Below are 25,154 nucleotides of genomic sequence, written 5' to 3' on the forward strand. Positions count from 1 at the left end.
GCTGTTTCCTTACTATTACTACAGCTCGCAACCGTCCTTCCGTTTGCGCGCAGTAAACGCCAAACCCGCGCGCGCTAAGTCCATAAACCTTTCCACCCGATGAGAGGAACGGCTCCTGGATCAGCGCCACTTCAAACGAACCCTCTTGCAAGGTTAGGAGGAGTTCGTTCGACGCAACTTTACTGTGTTGGAGGTTTATCTGTAGGACTCGCAGCACCATTGGGCTGTTTGGCCCCCTCCAGCACCTTCGTCGTGACGTCGTCGTCCTCCCCTTGCTCTTAGTTTAGAGTATTCGAGGCCCCCTTCAGCCTCTCGTAACTGTTGTGGCCGGTGGTGACGTCGGGGACCTCCACCTGTCTTTGTTCCCTTAGGCTTTTGATGTCCTTTTCGACTTCGCCCACCTCTATCTTGTTTGGATTTTTATCATTGGGCCTTCTTTTCCTGAGTCGCATGTAAATTTTGCCAGTGCCAAATGACATTTTTCCAAGCTGCGTGTATAAAATATCCTCCGCCTGCTTGTTTATTTGGAAGAACTCGGTAGGTCGAGATACAGTAAGTACCTTCCAATCCTTCCGACCTTCTAAAAAATATAATTTTTTTTGGCGGATATGGGGGTGCAGTCAGTTTTTTACGATTTTTGAACATTTTTTAATTTGATCGCTATTTTGGGTCATTTTTTGTGATCTTTTAAAAATATTTGATCACCAGAAAACACAGCATCTAATGTGAAGATTGTTGTTGTTATTGTAGCGATAAGAACACTCCCCGAAGGCCTTGTGGAGTGTTATTGATGTTGATGGTCTTTTGCCGGATGCAGATCCGGTACGTTCCGGTACCAAGCCCGACCATCTCGGGAACGATTTGTTATGACCACATGCGACATTCTAGGACATCCCGCCCTCCCACACCCTAGGTCCATAGAGAGTTCGGGGTCGCCAGAGCCTCGGCTGTGAATGAAACAGGATTCGCCACGGATAGGTGAGGTTGACAATTGGGTTTGGAGAAGCTATATATTGCGCTGGCAACCTGAAGGGTTGCGCTACACAGCCCATTGAATCTGGTATTTTAGTCGCCTCTTACGACAGGCATACCTACCGCGTGTATATTCTGACCCCCTAACCCGTTGAGGGCCGCTGGGGTACTCTTTTCCGCCTTCGGATAATATGGCCGAGACACAATGAAGTTTTTTATATACATAGATGCGTTCAACGCAATCTTATGCATGCCATTAGAATCGCCACAATGACATAAGATGTTGCGTTTGTAAATATATAGGAACTTCAGACTTGGCAATTAAAGTTTATTTCGCCTTTCGCATTCACATACAAAATTTCGCTATGCACTGTTATAAACATTCTCCCTATACAAGAAAAACTCTTTCCTTACATATTTTGTGTCGTATTCATTTGTTATATTGCAGTTTTTAGCTGTGAAAAATTTTAGCAAAGTACCAACCAGTGGGAATAATAATTTCACTTGCAAAGTGTGAAGGCACCCTTACCCAAGTCAAATGTCAAATTCTTCTTCTTATGCTTTGCCTGCAACAAAATTTGGGTTTTGGCTACTTTTTCATGTCAGATGGCGCCAGTGTCCCTGAATATGCTGTTTTCCGTAAGAATACGTGCAGTCTACTGATAATGCATAAGATTGAGTTAAACGCATCTATATGAAAAACGCTTGTGTGACTGGGATTTTAGTTGCCGAGGTCAAAGCTCCTCGTTCGATACCTATCCAACTATTTTTGGACCCGTGTTACTCAGTGGACTCCGCTCTTACTTCTTTTCTTGTCCGCACGTAAGTGACGTAGTGCCTCTACAGAGGGCATTAGCGCGCCGAATCCAACTATAAGACCACTGCTGTATATAAGTAGATACAATTGCAAACACACAAACAAATTAACAGCTGAAAAAAGATGGAAAGGAAGTAACAAAGTAAAATCGAGTAAACCAATTATTTAGAATCCACATTTTAGATAAAGGAAAAACGAATAGGTATATAAAATCAAGCGGAAGAAAATTTATGAGGTGTTCAACATATAACCAACCTTTGATACGATTTCAGCCATGTTATTTGTTCATCTCCAATTTGATTATTTTTTACTGCGCTCTCGCAAAGCTTGTGGTAAAAAAAATCTCAAGTACACACGAACACAAATTAGATTTTTCATTTACAATTTAACACGCATCCATATATGTATGTACGTATGTAACAGACTATGTACATATTTATATTAAAGTAAAATATATAAAATTAGATCAGAAAGGATGCACTAACGCTAAACGAACGAACCCAAACATATGTACATATATAGTTTATGTGCAGCCAAGCACTTGGTTGTTTACCAAAGCGACATATATGCATAAATACATACATATGTATACTGCAGTGGAAAAATCAATTTGCATATGTATTGTAAAACTCTGCTGACACACAATCACTTGCAAAACGAAAAATCACCAATTTATCCCATTCGAAAATGCATTTCAACTGCAGAATAATCAACTATAACTTATAAAAATTATTTAATTGCAATAAACTGGTTATTTGTGATTCACCTTTTGTCTTAAACCATTCTTTTTCATTCTTCACATAAACAGTTTACACACAAAAACTTTCACATCCACGCCGCGAAATACACCCACAACACGATGACGAAAATTTGACGTCTTCACCAACCGAAGCAAGAACTTCCACTATATTAAGAATGAATTCATTTTACACAAATTACCGTTTTCCATTCCAAAATTCATTCTGTTTGACAAGTGCTACCAGATACGATTTTATACGTTTAAGTATTGTATTAACATAAATATTTGAAGAACACAAAACTGACATTAATCAAAACCTCAGTTTTATGATTTTCAATAAATTTATTTCTTGGTTTTATTAATTTTAAACATCTATAGAAACAAGTATAAAAATTTGTATAGAGCTACTGCCATTGATCTGGTAACACTGAAAGTTCATCGTTTTGAGTGTTGGAAAAGGTGTATTGACAGCTACCACACCAATGATGTCAGATCGAATAATTTTCTCCATTTTGATAGATTTTTTAATGAGTGGTGAAATGCTATTAGACGAAATGCAGACCCCCTGCGGGTTAGGGGGTAAGAATATACGCGCGGTAGGTATGCCTGTCGCAAGAGGCGACTAAAATACCAGATTCAAGGGACTGTGTAGCGCAACCCCTCAGGTTGCCGGCGCAGTATATAGCTTCTCCAACCCAACCTCACCTATCCACGGCGAATCTTGTTTCACTAACCGACGAGGTTCTGGCGACAACAAGCTCCTCATGGAACTTGGGCGTGGGGAGGAAGGGATGGCCTGAAGGTTTAATGTGCCCACATAAATCTTTCCCGAGATGGTCGGGCTAGCACCTTAATGGTGCTGTGTTACTGGAGCGTACCGGATCTGTATCCGGCAAAGGACCCTCACATTGATAACACTCCCCAAAGCCTTCGGGGAACAACCTTATCGCTACAACAACAACAACGACGAAATGGCAGAGTTTTACCCAAAACATTTAAGACTACGTTTACAAATGAACTAATCTACAATAAATCCGCAATAGTTAATCAATGCGTTCACATGCGACATATTCGATTATCACTCAAATATTTTATGGTAGTGAAAAAATGTTCTTGGCAATAGAGAAATTTTTCACTGCCACTATTAATTGTGCACGTAGTATATCACTGATTGTATGCGATCCTATTGCAAGGATTGGTTCGGATCCGATTGGCTTTGTGGAGCTGTCTTTATTGACGGGCTATTACCCAGGCAAGTAGGGCAGAATACCTGCTCTTAGTACCCACGATACCGCTATATACCTCACGATATTCATCTATCTCAGCGTCCGAGGACTGCCAAAACTTTGAAGTGATCAAAGCATTTATGTTAATCCGATTCGATTATCAAGAATATTACCAAACCCCCGAAGACGTGAGGAAAAGTTACGAGGTGTCTTTACAATTCGTTCATATTTAATAATTATCGAAGCTGACATTTTATATGGGAAATCTCGTTTAACTACCTCTTTGTAGCTAGGTACGAAGTGGGAAGATTATACCTTTAACTGGAGTTCAAACTCGCACTGAAAAACCGGACCTAAGTTATGTTAGGTTATGTTAGATTTTAGCTGCCCTGAAAGAGGAAGCTCACTTGAACAACTTGTGATATCACATACAATAAAATAACGGTCACGCAGCTATAGCGACCTAAGTACATAGCCCCAAAAATATTAAAAAAAAAAAAGAACACAGAAACACACAGTATATTTTTTAATGCTTTTTGCTTGTTATAAATCTTAGTTTTACTTTGAATTTAATTCCTCGGCAAGGCTGTGAGCTTGATTCTTCGTCAACAATTGTTGAAGTACAAGGGCCAGCATGAGCTATTGCTGCTGGGCTCACTTCGGCCAGTGATGTTTCCATGTTTGGTTTTACTTCGTCGATTGATTGTGCTTCCGCAAGGTCCCTTGCTTCAAAAACTGGAACGTTACATCGATATTGTTTTTTTGTTTTTATTACTTCGTTACAGGAACATGAACGTGGTGGTTTGTGGTGTTTACTGGCTTGACGTTGAAAGCCATCGGCTCTCTTATGTAGACGATATTTTATAGCATTATAGAGTCGTTCTTCCACACAACATGGTTGTTGTAACGGTCGTATCGCCAAACAGTGATACAGCCTACTCAGGTAAATTGCGATAGGATTTAATGGTAAAAATAACAGCAGTATCAGTAATAACGGTATCCAAACACCATTCTGAAATGAATAAAACAAATTGCTGTATGAAACATATTTCCTAGATACATAAAAAAGACACAGTTGAAAAACTAAGGATACCACTATCGATATTTTATTAAAAAAAAAATGCTTATGGAGATGTGTACTACATCTTTAGCAGAAATAGTACACATAACTATCATGCTAGTTTTACATAGAGATTTTCGACCGCCCAGTGTTTCACTTTGACAGTTGAGTTCAATTATATTGTTACGAATATTAGCAACACTAAGGGGTACTGTCATCTCTAAGCGATGCTAAGCAGTGACTTGTATGCACGTCAATAGATCAATCATTTCCCGCTTTCAGAGGGTTTTACAGCTCCGGCTCACGCTCAATTCTCACGGGAATGCTCTGGATCATTGAGGGACTTGAGAAGCAGATGTCGTGAAATTTTCGCACACGTTAAATGTGATAGGCAGATGTCGCCGCTGTTTTTCATTTAATTCATACGGGGAAAGGCTAAGCGGCGACATCTATTTTTGAAAAAGTAGGTATATTAAAGGCCGCGTTGCCAACCTAAAAACAGTAATTAAGAAATAATCTGGCTCACAAATTGAACCAGACTTCTATCTGGATTTATCTGGCTCAAATCGTTGTTGCATTTACATGCAAAATTATTTATCTGGCTCAAGATTTTGCCACCGGATGATAGCTATTATGTCTACACATATGTACGTACACGCAGCGGAGAAGAGACGCACAAACACATGCAGATTTCTTATCTGAGATGCCCATCCCAAAAGTATGCAATTATAATTGTGGAAGTGTCGCTCTCAAATACACGCATATATGAGAAGCTATACACGTGCATCTGTAGTTATAATTTTATAGCAGTAACTAAGTAAATTCTGGAAGAGCGCCTAGAAGATGCAGCAAGGAAATCACAGAGTATAAAAGGCAGCAACAGTAGAGGCGCTACAATCAGTTTCATTTAAGCAAGCTATTGGTTGTGAAGTATCAGTGTGTGACTACTATGAGTGACACTAAGTGATACTCACATCCCTAGTCTGATGCTAAGTAAATAAAGTCACAACAACAATAAAGCAGACAGACATTGTATCTACATAAACGAATCAATCATTATGTCTACACATATGTAGGTACACGCAGCTGAGAAGCAAGGCACAACCATATGCAGACATCTTATGTGAGATGCTCCTAAATGTAGGCAATTATAATTGTGGAAGTGTCGCTCACACATACAAGCATGGGGTATGAGAGAAGCTATAAAATCGTGCAATTTTAGTTATAGCTGAGAAGTTTGAGAGCTCATGGACAATGCTAGTAGATTCTAGAAGATGCGAACGAGGGAACCAGAGAGTATAAAAGGCCGCAGATGTAGAGGCGCTGGAATTCAGTTTGATTTGATTTGTCAAACAGTTTCGATTAAGACGATATCTAGCGAGCAATAGCAGTATTATTTTGAAAGTCAGTTTCATTTAAGCTATCAGTTTGGTTATTAAGCCAACTAATTGCAAAGTATAAGTGTTATTGTGAAGTACTTTAATAAAGGCCATTTTTCCATTATTCAATATTGGAGTTATTTATTCAACAGTTTAGTGATACGAACTTAGCAGAGGATTGCAAATAAGAGGATTTAAAGTAAATTAGTTACAATTGGTGTCAGAAGAGGAATTGTTGAATAAATTCCGAAGATTGGGAATACAACTTGGACATGGCAAAGTTCAGTGAATTGAAGATCCAGCAACTGAAAAAAGAGTTAAATACAACCGGAAATAAGATCAAACTTCAAGCACGGCTACGAGAGGTAATGGAGTCGCAAGGAATTGATGTGGACGAGTTTGTCTTTTATCCTGATGGGGACGAAACAACAACAAAAATTTAAGAGAAAAACGAAACATCGCAGACAGTTACGAGCACAGACTTGAACATGATATTGGCTGCAATAACTGCTCAAACATCGACAGTGGCATCTCAGCTGGAATCACAGAAGGCACGTATAACATCCAAGATGGAGGCACAGGAGGCACGCATTTCAGAAATGTCGTCACAAATGTCATCTCAACTGGCTTCGCAAGAGACACGTATAACATCCAAGGTGGAAACTCAACTGGAAGAACAGAAAACATATATGGCATCCAAGATGGAATCACAGGAGACACGAATTGCAGAAATGTCGTCAGAAATAACTTCGAAGATTGAAGCACAAGATACGCGTATTTCAGAAATGTCGACACAGATTACATCCAAGATGGAAGCACAAGAGGAGCTCTTATCATTGCAGGTGGCACAAATGTCTTCGCAGTTAGAAGCACAGAATACAAAAATTGTACAGCTCGAGGACAAAATGGATGCCGAGATAGAAGCTTTGAGAGGTCGTATACACGAGTTGCAAATAAATCGTCCAACAGTTTCAGCGAGTAATCCAAAGGTAAAGACATCATCCTTTGACGGTTCTGTCCCTTTTCGGGTCTTTAAGCTACAGTTTGAGAAGACCGCAGCAGTGAACCAATGGAATGCTGAAGATAAAGTTGCTGCACTCTTCGTAGCATTGAAAGGACCAGTTGCCGAAATCTTACAGACTATTCCAGAGTACGAACGGAACAGCTATGAAGCATTGATGGCCGCTGTGGAGAGACGTTATGGAAGCGAGCATAGAAAACAGATATTCCAAATTGAGTTGCAAAACCGTCACCAAAGAGCGAATGAGACTTTGCAGGAGTTTGCCTCGGATGTTGAAAGGTTGGCACATTTGGCAAATGCGGACGCACCCGTGGAGTACACCGAGAGGGTAAAAATCCAGAGTTTTATAAATGGCATACGGGACGTAGAAACGAAGCGAGCGACATATGCAAACCCAAAACCTACATTCGCAGAAACGGTATCCCATGCACTGACTAAAGAAACAGCGTCACTTCTGTTTAAGCCAGTTTTCAAAGCACGCCGTGTGGAAGTAGAAAGGCCAGAGTGGGTAGACGCAATATTGGAGGCACTGAAAGGATCGCAAAAGCGGAGTGAAAAAGTTGTCAAATGCTTCAAATGCGGGAAGTCCGGTCACATAGCACGTCATTGCGATCTTGGTCCTAATAGTTCCAACAATGTGGGTGGCCGTAAACGCAAAGCTGGCGGAAATGAGCAAGAGCGTGTCGGATGTAAAGAACGAAAACTTGCTCCGGCTGTTGAATGTCCTGTGATATCTGTGTCGCAAATTGGAAGGAAATCAAGCAGTCTTACCGTCAGAGGGAATGTGGATGACAAGGAGCGTGTACTGACTGTAGATACGGGCGCATCTCATTCCTTGATCCGATCTGACTTGGTCAACAGGAGAGTAAAACCGTTACCTGGAGCGAGGTTGCGTACGGTCACTGGCGAGTATAACCAAGTCCGGGGAGAAGTTATCTGTGAAGTCTTAATTGGGAAGGTCATGTTTTTACACAAATTCGTTGTGGCGGAGATTGTTGATGAAGTTATGTTGGGAGTGAATTTCTTGGTTGACCATGACATCAAGATCGATATGCAGAAAAGGGTGATGCTGTTGTGAAACGTCAAGACGATACTGATGATGCAAAGTCAATCCGTCAATATCAAGCTCTGCGAAGTAGTTCTTCATTGGCCAAGCAACAGAGTGCGAGGGAACGATCCAGGATAATGAATAGTAAGATGAAATACAGGTACGACAACAAGAATAATTCGGAGGGTTTCTTGGAGGGAGAGTTGGTACTGTTGTGCAACCCTCGCCGGCGGAAAGGTGTTCCATCCAAACTTCGGTGCAGTTGGGAAGGCCCGTACAAAGTTGTGAAGAAGATCAGTGACACCATCTACCGCATACAAACCATTGGGAAACCTCGATGTAGAAGAGTGGTTCAATTGGAGATGCTAGCAGCGTTGAGATCGGGAGATTTGTCTGATCGGGACGATCAGACTTAGGTGGAGGGCAGTGTGACGACTATGAGTGACATCCCTAGTCTGATGCTAAGTAAATAAAGTCACAACAACAATAAAGCAGACAGTCATTTGCATCTACATAAACGAATCAATCATTATGTCTACACATATGTAGGTACACGCAGCTGAGAAGCAAGGCACAACCATATGCCAACATCTTATGTGAGATGCTCCTAAATGTAGGCAATTATAATTGTGGAAGTGTCGCTCACACATACAAGCATGGGGTATGAAAGAAGCTATAAAATCGCGTAATTTTAGTTATAGCTGAGAAGTTTGAGAGCTCATGGACAATGCTAGTAGATTCTAGAAGATGCGAACGAGGAAACCAGAGAGTATAAAAGGCCGCAGATGTAGAGGCGCTGGAATTCAGTTTGATTTGAGTTGTCAAGCAGTTTCGATTAAGACGATATCTAGCGAGCAATAGCAGTATTATTTTGAAAGCCAATTTCATTTAAGCTATCAGGTTGGTTATTAAGCCAACTAATTGCAAAGTATAAGTGTTATTGTGAAGTACTTTAATAAAGGCAATTTTTCCATTATTCAATATTGGAGTTATTTATTCAACAGTTTAGTGATACGAACTTAGCAGAGGATTGCAAATAAGAGGATTTGAAGTAAATTCGTTACAATTTGTGTCAGAAGAGGAATTGTTGAATAAATTCCGAAGATTGGGAATACAACTTGGGCATGGCAAAGTTCAGTGAATTGAAGATCCAGCAACTGAAAAAGGAGTTGGAGAACCGTGGATTAAATACAACCGGAAATAAGATCAAACTTCAAGCACGGCTACGAGAGGTAATGGAGTCGCAAGGAATTGATGTGGACGAGTTTGTCTTTTATCCTGATGGGGACGAAACAACAACAAAAATTTAAGAGAAAAACGAAACATCGCAGACAGTTATGAGCAAAGACTTGAACATGATATTGGCTGCAATAACTGCTAAAACATCGACAGTGGCATCTCAGCTGGAATCACAGAAGGCACGTATAACATCCAAAATGGAAACTCAACTGGAAGAACAGAAAACATATATGGCATCCAAGATGGAATCACAGGAGACACGTATTGCAGAAATGTCGTCAGAAATAACTTCGAAGATTGAAGCACAATTAACGCGTATTTCAGAAATGTCGACACAGATTACATCCAAGATGGAAGCACAAGAGGAGCTCTTATCATTGCAGGTGGCACAAATGTCTTCGCAGTTAGAAGCACAGAATACAAAAATTGTACAGCTCGAGGACAAAATGGATGCCGAGATAGAAGCTTTGAGAGGTCGTATACAGGAGTTGCAAATAAATCGTCCAACAGTTTCAGCGAGTAATCCAAAGGTAAAGACACCATCCTTTGACGGTTCTGTTCCTTTTCAGGTCTTTAAGCTACAGTTTGAGAAGACCGCAGCAGTGAACCAATGGAATGCTGAAGATAAAGTTGCTGCACTCTTCGTAGCATTGAAAGGACCAGCTGCCGAAATCTTACAGACTATTCCAGAGTACGAACGGAACAGCTATGAAGCATTGATGGCCACTGTGGAGAGACGTTATGGAAGCGAGCATAGAAAACAGATATTCCAAATTGAGTTGCAAAACCGTCACCAAATAGCGAATGAGACTTTGCAGGAGTTTGCCTCGGATGTTGAAAGGTGGGCACATTTGCCAAATGCGGACGCACCCGTGGAGTACACCGAGAGGGTAAAAATCCAGAGTTTTATAAATGGCATACGGGACGTAGAAACGAAGCGAGCGACATATGCAAACCCAAAACCTACATTCGCAGAGACGGTATCCCATGCACTGACTAAAGAAACAGCGTCACTTCTGTGTAAGCCAGTTTTCAAAGCACGCCGTGTGGAAGTAGAAAGGCCAGAGTGGGTAGACGCAATATTGGAGGCACTGAAAGGATCGCAAAAGCGGAGTGAAAAAGTTATCAAATGCTTCAAATGCGGGAAGTCTGGTCACATAGCACGTCATTGAGATATTGGTCCTAATAGTTCCAACAATGTGAGTGGCCGTAAACACAAAGCTGGCGGAAATGAGCAAAAGCGTGTCGGATGTATAGAACGAAAACTTGCCCCGGCTATTGAATGTCCTGTGATATCTGTGTCGCAAATTGGAAGGAAATCAAGCAGTCTTACCGTCAGAGGGAATGTGGATGGCAAGGAGCGTGTACTGACGGGCGCATCTCATTCCTTGATCCGATCTGACTTGGTAAACAGGAGAGTAAAACCGTTACCTGGAGCGAGGTTGCGTACGGTCACTGGCGAGTATAACCAAGTCCGGGGAGAAGTGATCTGTGAAGCCTTAATTGGGAAGGTCATGGTTTTACACATATTCGCTGTGGCGGAGATTGTTGATGAAGTTATATTGGGAGTGAATTTCTTGGTTGACCATGACATCAAGATCGATATGCAGAAAAGGGTGATGCTGTTGTGAAACGTCAAGACGATACTGATGATGCAAAGTCAATCCGTCAAGATCAAGCTCTGCGAAGTAGTTCTTCATTGGCCAAGCAACAGAGCGCGAGGGAACGATCCAGGATAATGAGTAGTAAGATGAAATACAGGTACGACAACAAGAATAATTCGGAGGGTTTCTTGGAGGGAGATTTGGTACTGTTGTACAACCCTCGCCGGCGGAAAGGTGTTCCATCCAAATTTCGGTGCAGTTGGGAAGGCCCGTACAAAGTTGTTGTGAAGTTGTGAAGAAGATCAGTGACACCATCTACCGCATACAAACCATTGGGAAACCTCGATGTAGAAGAGTGGTTCAATTGGAGATGCTAGCAGCGTTTAGATCGAGAGATTTGTCTGATCGGGACGATCGGACTTAGGTGGAGGGCAGTGTGACGACTATGAGTGACATCCCTAGTCTGATGCTAAGTAAATAAAGTCACAACAACAATAAAGCAGACAGTCATTTGTATCTACATAAACGAATCATTATGTCTACACAATTGTAGGTACACGCAGCTGAGAAGCAAGGCACAACCATATGCAGACATCTTATGTGAGATGCTCCTAAATGTAGGCAATTATAATTGTGGAAGTGTCGCTCACACATACAAGCATGGGGTATGAAAGAAGCTATAAAATCGTGCAATTTTAGTTACAGCTGAGAAGTTTGAAAGCTCATGGACAAGCTAGTAGATTCTAGAAGATGCGAACGAGGAAACCAGAGAGTATAAAATGCCGCAGATGTAGAGGCGCTGGAATTCAGTTTGATTTGAGTTGTCAAGCAGTTTCGATTAAGACGATATCTAGCGAGCAATAGCAGTATTATTTTGAAAGTCAGTTTCATTTAAGCTATCAGTTTGGTTATTAAGCCAACTAATTGCAAAGTATAAGTGTTATTGTGAAGTACTTTAATAAAGGCCATTTTTCCATTATTCAATATTGGAGTTATTTATTCAACAGTTTAGTGATACGAACTTAGCAGAGGATTGCAAATAAGAGGATTTGAAGTAAATTCGTTACAAGTGTTATTGTGAAGTACTTTAATAAAGGCCATTTTGCATTATTAAATATTGGAGTTATTTATTCAACAGTTTAGTGATTCGAACTTAGCAGAAGGTTGCAAATAAGAGGATATGCAGTAAATTCGTTACAGTATCATATTTACCCTGCGTCATTTTGGAATTCGAAGCATTTTTTCATACAAATTGCATTTCAGAAATATCTCATTTGATCATTGTGAATAAAGCAAGTGTGATATCCGTCAACTGCTATGGCTACTTTTTAGCAAATAATAACTTTGACTGATGAAATCATCCATAACTTCTTTACAAATAAACAAATGTAGGTAGTTAAATAAAATATATGTGCACTAACAAAAATTATAGCGCAAACAAAATTACAAATATGTGGTATGGTTATGGCAAGGGCGTTATGTTATGGCACCATTGACCAGTTACATTCATTTCCATAAGGTTGGTTGGATCAGCTGTTTTATACGGATACGGATACGTCAACTTTGCCTGGCCCTTTATAGTCTTACTCATTTGCTCTCTAACAGTTCTAGTGGTTGCTTCCAAATAACCCTATATAATACAAAAATAACTACTAAAATAATCCTAAATAATTTACCTTGTCATACGCATAGCCCATGCATGAGTCCTCCTTTATGGTTCCTCGTTCTTCTGTTCCAAACTCATTAATCACAAAACTTTTATAATTATCCAGTTCCTCAGTAAAATGTTTATGTAAATTTTTTGTTGCATCATCCAATATGCCATTTATGTTTTCTTTGTGGGATTTTTCTATTTTTTGTACTTCACTTAAACAACTTGTCGTATATTTTCGAAAACCACCATCGAAAAATTTATCTATTGAATTACATTGGTTATTAATGCTCTTCATTAAATTTGCAACTTTATGATTATCAAAATCATCAATTAGATTTTTCTTGAATGCATATAAGTTACAATGTGAAAAACGTTTTTCATTCTTTTCTGTATCCACCATTTGATTGCTAACAAATGAGTTTATGGTGTCGTAAAGTTCAATTAATTTCGATTTATCAAGTTGAGTTTTAAAATTATTGCACAGCTCTTTCATCGTGCTCTCATCGGCAAATCTAGCACTTTTTTTTAATTTTTTCATGGCCTGTGCTATATTTACTGTATTATTAAGGATTTTTTCGGCAAGTTCAGAAAGGTTTGGTGGTACTGGCATGTAATTTGCGTTTGTAGCATTTGATGCCAAAAATAATTCAACTTTACCATTACGGCACTCGCTATTGATATATCCCATATCATCTTCAGTTATTTCGTTAGCCAAATTGCTTTTAAAGTCATAAATAATTTTATTTTTAATTAAATTATTGTATCTGCCCCCGTTATCCCTTTCTACTCTCGAAAGCAGTTGCGTGTCCATTTTTTGTTTACCAATGGATTTTGCATATCTTCTTCCTCCATCATTACTTTTTTTGCATCGACCGTTATACACCCCAACTCCATGTTCAAAATTCCACCATATAGGTAGTAAGGCCAAGATAAATAATAAACACATCATATAAACGGACCTGAATGTGTACATATGTGAATACAAAACAGTTACTTAAATGGCGAAAAATTAGAAAACACAAAAACCTAACTTACAACTGAAATAAACAAGATCCTGTTTCTTGACTGTAGCATTTTCTTTTTCTTCTCGCGTCCTGTTCTCCTTTCCAACGTTTTCCGCAGCATATTTTGATCAAAGCGAGTAGTAGAATAATTATAATCTGAACAGAAAATTATGTTAAATACTACTATTTCCTATTTATCCAAATTCATTAAAATTAAACTACAAAATTGGGCCTTACAATCCTTACTCCATATCCGATCTGTGATTCGGCCTTCAACAGGATTCAACTGTAAGGTTGGCTAACCTCTACAGTAACGACATAGATATGTATGTCAGACCTAGTTTACACATGTACTAACCTACAATAAACCCAGAACAGTTAATCCAGCCGTTCACATGTCTCATCCCCAGGAACGTGATGATTATATGCAAATTTCCACTATTCTCTTTTATTTCGCAATTCCAATTGTAGTCACACCCTAGAGGTAACATTTTATCTATGAAAAAATCGGTACCCTTAAACTTTGTTGTTGTTGTTGTAGCGACAAGGTTGCTCCCCGAAGGCTTTGGGGAGTGTCATCGATGTAATGGTCCTTTGCCGGATACAGATCCGGTACGCTCTGGTACCAGAGCACCATTAAGGTGCTAGCCCAAACATCTCGGGAACGATTTATGTGGCCACATTAAACCTTCAGGCCATCAACTCCCTCCCCACCCCCAAGTTCCATGAGGAGCTATCGAAGGAATTAATATTTATATATATTAATATTAATATATACCATACCACAATCTGTGGGAAACGCATTTTCGAAAAATTTGTTGGCTAGGGCCTTTGTAAATTAAACTAACGATATGTAAATTGACGTAGTTCGACGCTGAGTTGAAGGCTTAATAAGGAATGAGAGAGTGAAGTAAGAATGGGAAAATTCAAGTGTTCATAAAATAAAGGTAGTAAATTTAATTTCTATTGATAATTGAAGTCAAAAACTATTGCTTGAAAAAAGTTTTGAGTTTGCTGATTTTCCCCCTAATGCTACACACTAGAAATATGATTAATAAATTGATACTTACCAAAATTATGAGAACGAAACAAATCCATTCGAACATCAAAACCCAATTAGGCACTGCTTCATAGTCATTGCCACCACCATCAGTTGATCTAAAATCTGCTCCATCGCTTTTAGAAATGGTATCCGAAAGGTTACGCAGCGTTTGACCTGTAGTTAATATAGAAGATATAAATATATCTAGTTACAATACAATTATTGGGTATACATAAAATTACCTCTTCCACTAAAATCCTCGTTTACATTATCCAAATATGGCTGCAAAACCTGTTTTATGTTTTCATGCAGTTGTTTTGAAAGCGAATTGGCGACTCTATGAATATTATCCATCTGATTTATGATATTCTCAATTAATCGCAGCGTTTGCCGCATTTCTATTAGCTACAAAAATCAATACTTAAGTTTAAATTGGCTTCGCATATTCCGAATATCGTTATCGAACTTAGAAGCGGGGTTTCAATAATAGGTTTTCGCTTCAACAAAACTTTATTAATACAAGTTTTATGTCAAAGGACGAGATACATAAGTGGACTATACAAAGAAAAAGCGGGCTGATAGGAATAATTTATTAGTTTATACTGTTACATTAAACAAAGTTTTGTATACTACTGAGACTGTTTTTAAATTTTCGACCTTGATTTAAGTTCAAGTCAGCGTTCCCCTACTTTTTTTTTGAAACTTCTGCTCCTTTTTACAATTTGCGCAATTCGATCTCAAACGCTTAATGATCGAGGGAACAATAAATTAAAGCTTTTACGAGTACTACAGATAACGGTGTCAGACATGAAAGCTTCTGTGAAGAGCCACTTATTTGTTATTTAAAAAAATTCCCAACATCAATTTCTGTACTTACTGAAAATATCGGAGTCCAGTTAGTATCCTTATCAGCAAGGTTTAATGTTTTGTAGAATTTTGTGCCTTTTTTTGTTTGTGTCACAAAGGTTGTGATATTCCGAAAAAATACGCGGCCAACTAAAAATATAAACAAATTAAAATTAAATAAGGGAAAACTTCGAAGCGAATACTGTAGCAGAAGAAATAGGTTTTCGAGCAGTTGTGAACACAATTTACTTTCCTTATATAACCGTGCCTGTTGCGGTTTTGCATCCGATCGACTCGTGACAAAACAGTTGATATTTTGAGAAGTTGTAAAAAAATCAATTCATTTGAACTCTCTATACAAACAAGTTCAGGAATAAAATAGTAAGTTTCATTTTCTTAATTTTGAAACTTCGATCCATTTTAAATCTTACCCTTCCATCCGCAACAGTTTTGTCGGGAATCGATCCGCACTCCCCTCAAAAGTCATTCGGTTGGTATAGTAATAGAAATGAATATACTTACAATCGTTCCACAAAATAATTTCCCAACATAAAAATTCAATATCGCTACTCATGTTCTTAATGGTATTACTGATATTTGTTCTTGTTGATGGCGCACCACACCCCTTATCCAAAGCAGGTTCTAGTGTACTCAAATTGTGAACGGAATTTAAAATAATCTCTAAAAATTAGAATACATGTTAAATAAATGCGAATCAGGCCAACTTAAACGCATATTTCCGCACTTGGCACCAATATAAACGTAGTATAAGGGCGAATTTGCATAGGACGTTTTGTCAAGAGCTCAGATTTTGACTGATAAGCGCTCCATATGTTTAATTTATTTCAGCGTTTAGCTGCGCTTTAGGTTGGTTCCACAATCTTTGTGTAGCAAGATCGCATCTAAATAATATACAGCCCAATCCTAAATATTCCCTCGGAATTTTGTTCTCGCTTATTTTTTTATTCCCGCGGAAAAATTCCTCCAATTCTTATCTCCTAGGGAGAACAATAATCGGGGAATAGGAATTTCGAAGTTTCGAAGTCAGCTGTTTTGTAAATTGAAATTTGTTGCGCATTTCTCAGTTATTTAAAAAATAGAAAAGTTTAATTATTGTTGCGAATTTGTTTGAAATTAAGAAATAAAATATAAACAATGCACAGTATTGCATTTTATGTGGTATTCCCTGAAATGAGTAATGAATTGATGCCACAGCAACATCCACTTAAAATAAAGAATAAAATAAATAAATGTAAGGCGCGATAACCTCCGAAGAGATCTAAGGCCGAGCTTCTCTTCCAATTTGCGTCGTGCTCCTCTTGATTTTTCCCTACAAATTGGCCGGACGGGACCTACATGTTTTATGCCGACTCCGAACGGCATCTGCAAGGCAGATGAGTTTTCACTGAGAGCTTTTCATGGCAGAAATACACTGCCGAGGGGCGACCCCGCTTAGAAAAATTTTCTTCTAATTGAAAAATCTTATTTCTAAAATTTTGATGTTGCTTTGCCCGGGAGTTGAACCCAGGGCATACGGAGTGATAGGCGGAGCACGCTACCATCACACCAGCACAAATTTGTACAAATAAGTGTTCTTTATTAAAACACCCAAATTTCCTTTAACTATTTTGATGCATTCTTTTTAATTTAACAAGTGAAAAAAACTCCTATGAAATGGCAGAGAAATCTTCCTCTCCCTCACATCCATAATACCTACTTTTCTCCCATAACCGGTTTCCGCTTTTTCGAACATTGTTCAGAATAGGAGGAAAGGGAGAAGTGAAAAAACTCACAAGGAATTTTTATTTAGAATACGAGGAATGAGAGAAGGAAAAAACTCGCCCGGAATTTTTGTTTAGAATTGGGCTGATATTAAACTAAGCGTCCAAAAGAGGGCACTGCACAAAGGCCATCATCCGGATATGTTTGAACATATGAGATGTGATCAGGTGTCGCTGCTATGTTTCATTTCAGACATAATGGCCAAGCAGCGTTATCTATTTTTGAAAAAGTCGGTTTATTAAAGGACAAAAAACCAAGCAATTTATCTAACCATAAATCTATCTAACGCAAATTAATGTTGTTGCATGTACATGCAAAATTTTTTACCTGGCTACGGATCATTAACACGTAATGTCCTGGAAGGTGTTCTATGTAAATCCGACATATGGATATATTAACTCCGAATGCGTCCGTTCATTATAAGAAATTTAATTTCAAAAATCCTATACTTACCGTCCACAGAGTCGAAAGCACTTCTATAAATATTGCTATATTCGTCAATTAAAGTGCTCTCAATCGATCTTTGTTTAGAGCCATCGTTTTTAGCATTATTCCTCTCGTTATATGTATTTCTTAAAACTGCCAGAATATATAGAAGCAGCAAGTATCTGGGTGAACGATTACTAATAAAGATATCTATATCCAGGGAGAAGTTGAAGGCTCTTTTATGCATACATGGGAGTATTAGGAATCTCTAAGGAAAGCTAACTTTATCGATAGAGGTTAGTTTTCACGCCCCGCCATAAATGCACTAAGAGCTTTCAAGCTAAGTAAATACTATTACATACATTATTAAAGGTATCAGTAGTAACATCACTATGGCAAAGAACCACCGGCAACCTTTTTGACATTTCTTTTCACAACGCCACCTATATGGCTTACAACGTCGTCGACAACGTAAACAGGCATAGATAAGACTATAATGAGTGATTATTTAGTCCGAAAATTGGTACAAATTTATTTGATATATTAGCCGTGTTTTTTAACACGCACGTATACGTTTCGTTTGCGCGTGTTAAAAAACGCCTATCTTCGCTTAGATAATGCTTAGGAGACCCATCTAGCGGCTGTGGTAAAACAACTAGCTACAGCAACAGGGTGTACCGAAAAGCGGAGACGCAACGCTCTGATGGCCATAGGGTATAACATATAGCTGAATCAGTTGCGATGAATTGTGGACACACATATAATACATAGAATTAGTGTACAGGGTGAAACAAAGACACATATTTCAGTTACATCTGAGTATAATGCGTATTGAAATTTAGTAGGACAAAATTTATGCGCAGCAATTTCAGAGGTGTATTTATAGTTTGTCTCTTAGCAGTCAATATAAAGCTTAAGCGTAAACGGATATACGCGTGTTAAAAAACACGGCTATTATAGATGGCAGCACATTTCTAGTTGTTTTTGTTTTTTACAAATGGCAAAAAAGCTGAAACCAACCGTCCGAACAAATACAACCGTGTCGGGAACGTGTCGTCGCGAATTACTGGCGTTGTCAAAATGTCAATTCTGTCTGTAAAGAAGAGACTTTGCCTCCAAGGACCATGGCGCAACGATACAAGGTGGCAGCATGGGACAGCTGATTATAAACTTTTCTTATTTGATTTGATGCATCAACTTCCGGCGCAGTACGATTTTGACATTTGTCCATCGAATTTACAAAAACAAAGTACATGAAATTTTTATTTATGTTTGTAGGTATGTCACCATGCTGCTCACCATGTTCCGCCATGCCAAAGACTGATGTTAACGGTTGCGAAGTGCAGCGAAGAAGGAAGAGAGGCGTCACTTGCAATTAAGTGCTTTCTGATAGAACTAACACCAGAAAATTCGACTAAAAAAATGCGGTGGATGACGAAAGGTTTTGAAACAGGTGCAGATTTCTCAAGAAAGGAGCGTACTTCCGTTGTGGAGGGAACACTTATATTTGCTAGATACAGGGGCGGATTAAAGGAGGGGCTAGCAGGGGATATAGCCCCGGGCCCCAGCATCGGGAGGGCCCCGCGAGCTCGAATAAATAATATCATATTAAGTATCTGCGTACACATAATTTAATTTTGCACCTCAAAATTTATATACAATAGTAATATGGAAAAGAATACACGCACTCGTTAAGAATAAGATAATATAAGCAAGCACGTTCAGAGTTCGGACTATAGTAAGTATATCATGACATATACTCATTGTAATCTGAAACATCAGATGAATTGGAAACTAAAGCAACAAATTTGACAAAAGTTTGTTCGAATGATTTGCAAAATGACTTATTATTAGAACTCAAACAGTTTATACCCCGCTTGAAACTACAGTCAAAAGGTTTTTTCTCTAATAGAACAGAAAAATTATATAACGAAACAGAACAAATTCTGTGGCCTGTGCAAGTTCTTAATTGGATTGTAAATGTGAACATGGTCGAAGTATTCCCGAATATCTACATCGCTTACAGGATTTTGGTTACGATTCCAATAGCAAACTGCGAATCTGAAAGGTCATTCTCGGTTTTAAAAAGAATAAAAAATATGTATCGATCAACTATGTTAGATGAACGGTTGGACGCATTGAAGTTCATTTACTTCGATCGATTGATTTTGATGATTTGATAAGTGACTTTGCCAGAGCAAAATCAAGAACAAAATATTTTTAATTGTATAATAATTTATAGTTTTTAATATTGTTACGAATATTAGCAAAACTAAGGAGTGCTGCCAGCTCTAAGCCGATCTAAGCAGTGACGTGAATGCACATCAATAATTCAATCATTATGTATCTACATAAACGAATCAATAATTGCGTCTACACATATGTACACATTCCGACGAGCAACATTTACATACAAGGCAGCGAGAGATGAGATGTCACACACCGATGAATTTACTTATACGCTTATGTGTGTGCGGGAGACTGTAAACTACAAACACATGCATATACCTTATCTGAGTTGTCACAAGAGAGAGCAATAATTTGTGCACGTAGTTGTGGCTGGCGATTTTGTAGCCGAAACAACTAGTAACTTCTGGAAATCGAAGAGCCTAGAAGTATGCAGCGTAAACTATAAAAGCGGCGCCAGCGAGTAAGAAGTAATTCAGTTTGATTTGAATTGTCAAGCAGTTACGAGTAAGACGATATCTAGCGAGCAATAGCACTATTATTTTGAAAGTCAGTTTCCTTTAAGATATCAGTTTGGTTATTAAGCTATTCGTTGCACAGTTTGAGTGTTATTGTGAAGTACTTAATAAAGGCCATTTTTCCATCATTCAATATTGGAGTTATTTATTCAACAGTTTAGTGATTCGAACTTAGCAGAGGATTGCAAATAAGAGGATTTGCAAGTAAATTCGTTACAATTGGTGTCAGAAGTGGGATTGTTGAATAAATTCTAGAGGACAACAAGGACATGGCAAAGTTAAGTGAATTGAAGATCCCGCAACTGAAGGAGTTGGAGAGCCGTGGATTGAATACAAGCGGCGTTAAACTGGAACTTCAGGCACGGCTACGAGAAGCAATGGAAGCAGAAGGAATTGATGTGGAAGAGCATGTCTTTCATCTTGATGGCGAGGAGACAACAAAAATTGAAGAGAAGAACGAAACATCGCAGACGGTTACCAGTACAGACTTGAACATGATTTTAGCTGCAATATCTGCTCAAACATCGACAGTGTCATCTCAACTGGCAGAACAGAAGACATATATGGCATCACAACTAGAATCGCAGGAGACACGCATAACATCCAAGATTGAAGCACAAGAAACGCGTATGTCAGAAATGTCGACACAGATTACATCGAAGATTGAAGCACAAGAAACGCGTATGGCAGAAATGTCGACACAGATTACATCAAAAATGGAGACACAACTGAAAGTACAAGAGGCACGCATAACAGTACAACTCGAAGCACAAGAGGCGCGTATATCATCAAAACTCGAAGCACGTATGGACGAGAAAATAACGCAGTTTGAGGAAAAAATCGAAGCCGAGGTGGATGCTTTGAGAGGTCGTATACAAGAGTTGCAATTAAACCGCCCAGCTGTTTCAGCAAGCAATACAAAGTTAAAAACACCATCCTTTGACGGTTCTGTTCCTTTCCAGGTCTTTAAGCTACAGTTTGAGAAGACCGCAGCAGTGAACAACTGGAATGCGGAAGATAAAGTTGCTGCACTGTTCGTGGCATTGAAAGGGCCTGCAGCGGAAATCTTACAGACGATTCCAGAGTACGAACGGAACAGTTATGAAACATTGATGGCTGCTGTAGAACGACGTTATGGAAGCGAGCATAGGAAACAGATATTCCAAATTGAGTTGAAAAACCGCTACCAAAAAGCAAATGAGACATTGCAGGAGTTTGCTTCAGATATTGAAAGATTGGCTCATCTTGCAAATGCGGACGCACCCGTGGAATACACGGAAAGAGTGAAGATTCAAAGCTTTATAAATGGCATACGGGACGTCGAAACGAAGCGAGCCACATACGCGAACCCAAAGCAAACATTTTCTGAAACGGTATCCCATGCATTGACTCAGGAAACGGCGTCATTATTGAGTAAACCAGCATACAAAGCTCATCGTGTGGAAGTAGAAAGGCCGGAGTGGGTAGACACAATTTTGGAAGCACTAAGGGGATCTCAACAGAAGAATGCCGGAGTTATTAAATGTTTCAAGTGCGGCAACCCAGGTCACATTGCACGTCATTGCGATCTTGGTCCTAATAGTTCCAACAATGTGGGTGGCCGTAAACGCAAAGCTGGCGGAAATGAGCAAGAGCGTGTCGAAAGTAAAGAACGAAAACTTGCCCCGGCTGTTGAATGTCCTGTGATATCTGTGTCGCAGATTGGAAGGAAATCAAGCAGTCTTACCATCAGAGGGAATGTGGATGGTAAAGAGCGTGTACTGACTGTAGATACGGGTGCATCTCATTCCATCATTCGAGCGGATTTAATCAACAAGAAGATAACACCATTGCATGGAGCAAGATTGCGTACAGCCACTGGAGAAGACAGCACGGTTCTAGGAGAAGTATCATGTGAAGTCGCAATTGGGAACGTCACGGTAGTACACAATTTTATAGTGGCAGAGATTGTTGATGAAATCATAATTGGAGTGGACTTCTTAATAGACCAGGGCATCAAGATCGACATGCAAAGCAAGACGATGCGATATAAGAACATGGATGTACCACTTAATTTCAGCTACGAGAGAGGCTACAGCAGTAAACGAGTGCTGGTGGAAGAGAGTCAGCGAATACCACCAAAATCCGAAGCAGTCATCTGGGCAAAGGTTGATGGAGATTGTGGGACAAACAAATTGTTGGTTGTCGAAGCAGCAAACAAATCAGCACTGAACATACTTGTAGGAAAAACCCTGGCTATTACAAAACAAGATGGACGTATTCCAGTAAGAGTACTCAATGAGTTCAATTCACCACTCAAACTGACTAAAGGAGCTATTTTGGGAAGATGCCAAAAGGCTGAAGTAGTTATTAACTGTGAACAGCTCCAGGAACACGTTTCAACTAGTAATACTAATCTTTCAAATGACATCACGGCATGGACGCAGGGGCTAGAGGAAGCATATCAGAGTAAGGCAAAACAACTGCTCCTAAAGTACGCGAACATATTTGACCAGGATGGTTCTAAACCAGGCCGCACCAACGTTGTGAAACACCAAATTGACACTGGAGATGCGAGGCCGATCCGTCAAGCTCCACGTAGTGTTCCACTGGCGAAGCGGGAAGTTGTGAGTCAAATTATACAAGAAATGAGCGACAGCGGCGTCATCGAACCATCAGCTAGTCCCTGGAGCTCACCGGTAGTACTTGTAAAAAAGAAGGATGGAAAAATGAGGTTTTGCGTGGACTACCGGAAGTTAAATGACGTAACGAAAAAGGATAGCTACCCATTGCCAAGAATTGACGACACTCTGGACTCGCTATCTGGTACGAAATGGTTTTCCACGCTGGACTTGAAAAGCGGCTACTGGCAAGTGGAGGTGAAGGAGGAAGATAAAGAGAAAACAGCCTTCAGTGTCGGTGATGGTCTTTGGCAATTTACAGTGATGCCTTTTGGACTTTGTAATGCACCAGCTACTTTTGAGAGACTCATGGACCAGGTACTGAAAGGACTACATTGGAAAACATGCTTGGTGTACCTGGACGACATCATCGTATTGGGCAAGAACTTTGATGAACATCTTAAGAACTTGGAGGAAGTTTTCCAGAGAATAGCTGGCGCTGGTCTGAAGTTAAGTCGCAAAAAGTGTGCGCTGTTTAAAAAGGAAGTCAATTATTTGGGTCACAAGGTAACGACAGAGGGCATCTGCACTGCGAACGAAAAAATAGAGGCTGTACAGGATTGGCCAAGACCACAGAATCTACATGAATTGAGAAGTTTTCTTGGGCTGTGCACATATTACCGCCGATTTGTACCAAATTTTTCCAGCGTAGCCCATAGCCTCCATGAGCTTACAAGAAAAAACAAAGCTTTTGAATGGAAGAAGGAGCAAGAAGTGGCTTTCCAAACATTGAAGGAGCGTTTGTGCACTGCCCCAATGTTAGCATATCCGATTCCAGGAGCAACATTTATTCTAGATACAGATGCAAGTGGATATGCTATAGGAGGCGTTTTATCACAACTGGTCGATGGACAGGAGAAGGTAGTTGCATATTACAGCCGTTCGATTGGAAAACCAGAGAGGAACTACTGTGTTACGCGGAGAGAGCTGTTGGCATTGGTAGAGTGCATTAAACATTTTCACAAATACCTCTACGGCCAGCGATTCCATGTCAGGACAGATCACGCAGCATTGAAATGGCTTCTGCAGTTCCGTAATCCGGAAGGACAATTGGCACGGTGGATCGAGCGACTTCAAAGCTATGACTTTTCCATTGAGCATCGCAAAGGTAGTACCCATGGAAATGCCGATGCAATGTCACGAAGGCCATGTAGTTTGGAATGCAAGCACTGTTCAAAGGCCGAGGCTAAAGAAGACATTATAGATGTCCGGCTAATGACTATAACGTGTACGGATGAATGGGACAAGGAACAACTAAGAAAGTGTCAGCTAGAAGATACAGATCTGTCACATGTTATGCAAGGGCTCGAACGAAACGAAAGACCAAGCAGAGAGGATATGTCAGCAGAGAGTCCCATTGCGAAGTCATATTGGGCACAGTGGAACAGTTTGGAATTGATATCCGGTTGCTTGCATCGAGTATGGGAGAGTGAGGATGGTCAGTGCAAGAAGAAACTTATAGTTGTTCCCAGAAAGAGGATTCCTGACGTGCTCAGCGAGTTGCACAATGGTCCAAGTGGAGGCCATCTTGGAATCACGAAGACACTCGAGAAAATTAAGCAGAGATTCTATTGGGTTGGTTGCCGTCAGTCGGTCACCGAGTGGATTGCCAATTGCGAGGTATGCAACAGAGCGAAAGGGCCCAAAACCCGAAGTCGTGGCCAGATGAAGCAGTATATTTCAGGTGCACCATTTGAAAGGATCGCCATGGATGTCGCAGGTCCATTTCCTACTAGCAACCGCGGAAACAAATACGTACTGGTGGTTATGGATTATTTCAGTAAATGGCCAGAGGTATACCCAATCCCAAACCAAGAAGCAGAAACAGTAGCAGAAGTGGTTAAAAACGAATGGGTTGCAAGGTATGGTGTACCAATGGAGTTACATTCTGACCAAGGCAGGAATTTTGAATCAGCTGTGTTCCAAGAAC

General features: G+C 39.7%; 2 protein-coding genes across 13 annotated transcripts in view; both read right to left on the reverse strand.

Annotated features, from left to right (window-relative positions):
* LOC137254516 (prominin-like protein) overlaps window positions 1–2,744 on the reverse strand; it is a 94,756-nt gene extending 92,012 nt beyond the window's left edge. For 3 of the 11 annotated variants that reach the window (XR_010954016.1, XM_067792238.1, XM_067792239.1), the window contains exon 1: window positions 2,045–2,213. The gene's annotated coding sequence lies outside the window, so the exon portion shown is untranslated. Of the gene's footprint in view, window positions 1–1,501; window positions 1,903–2,044; window positions 2,276–2,371; window positions 2,694–2,728 lie in introns of those variants that run through there. The other 8 variants (XM_067792232.1, XM_067792233.1, XM_067792235.1 and 5 more) reach the window with 8 other exon arrangements.
* Window positions 2,745–4,258: 1,514 nt separating this feature from the next.
* The window catches only part of LOC137254528 (prominin-like protein), a 38,467-nt gene continuing 17,571 nt past the window's right edge, over window positions 4,259–25,154 (reverse strand). The window contains exons 3-11 of one of the 2 annotated variants that reach the window (XM_067792258.1): window positions 18,222–18,350; window positions 17,887–18,041; window positions 16,174–16,332; window positions 15,683–15,801; window positions 15,048–15,210; window positions 14,834–14,979; window positions 13,795–13,919; window positions 12,782–13,718; window positions 4,259–4,766 (exon numbers count right to left, since the gene is read on the reverse strand). In XM_067792258.1, coding sequence (XP_067648359.1) covers window positions 4,281–4,766; window positions 12,782–13,718; window positions 13,795–13,919; window positions 14,834–14,979; window positions 15,048–15,210; window positions 15,683–15,801; window positions 16,174–16,332; window positions 17,887–18,041; window positions 18,222–18,350 — 2,419 coding nt within the window. In that variant the 3' untranslated portion in view covers window positions 4,259–4,280. The remainder of the gene's footprint in view (window positions 4,767–12,781; window positions 13,719–13,794; window positions 13,920–14,833; window positions 14,980–15,047; window positions 15,211–15,682; window positions 15,802–16,173; window positions 16,333–17,886; window positions 18,042–18,221; window positions 18,351–25,154) is intronic. The other variant, XM_067792259.1, reaches the window with a different exon arrangement.

The sequence above is a fragment of the Eurosta solidaginis genome, chromosome 5 (assembly GCF_040869045.1).
Source record: "Eurosta solidaginis isolate ZX-2024a chromosome 5, ASM4086904v1, whole genome shotgun sequence".
NCBI classification, from domain to species: domain Eukaryota; kingdom Metazoa; phylum Arthropoda; class Insecta; order Diptera; family Tephritidae; genus Eurosta; species Eurosta solidaginis.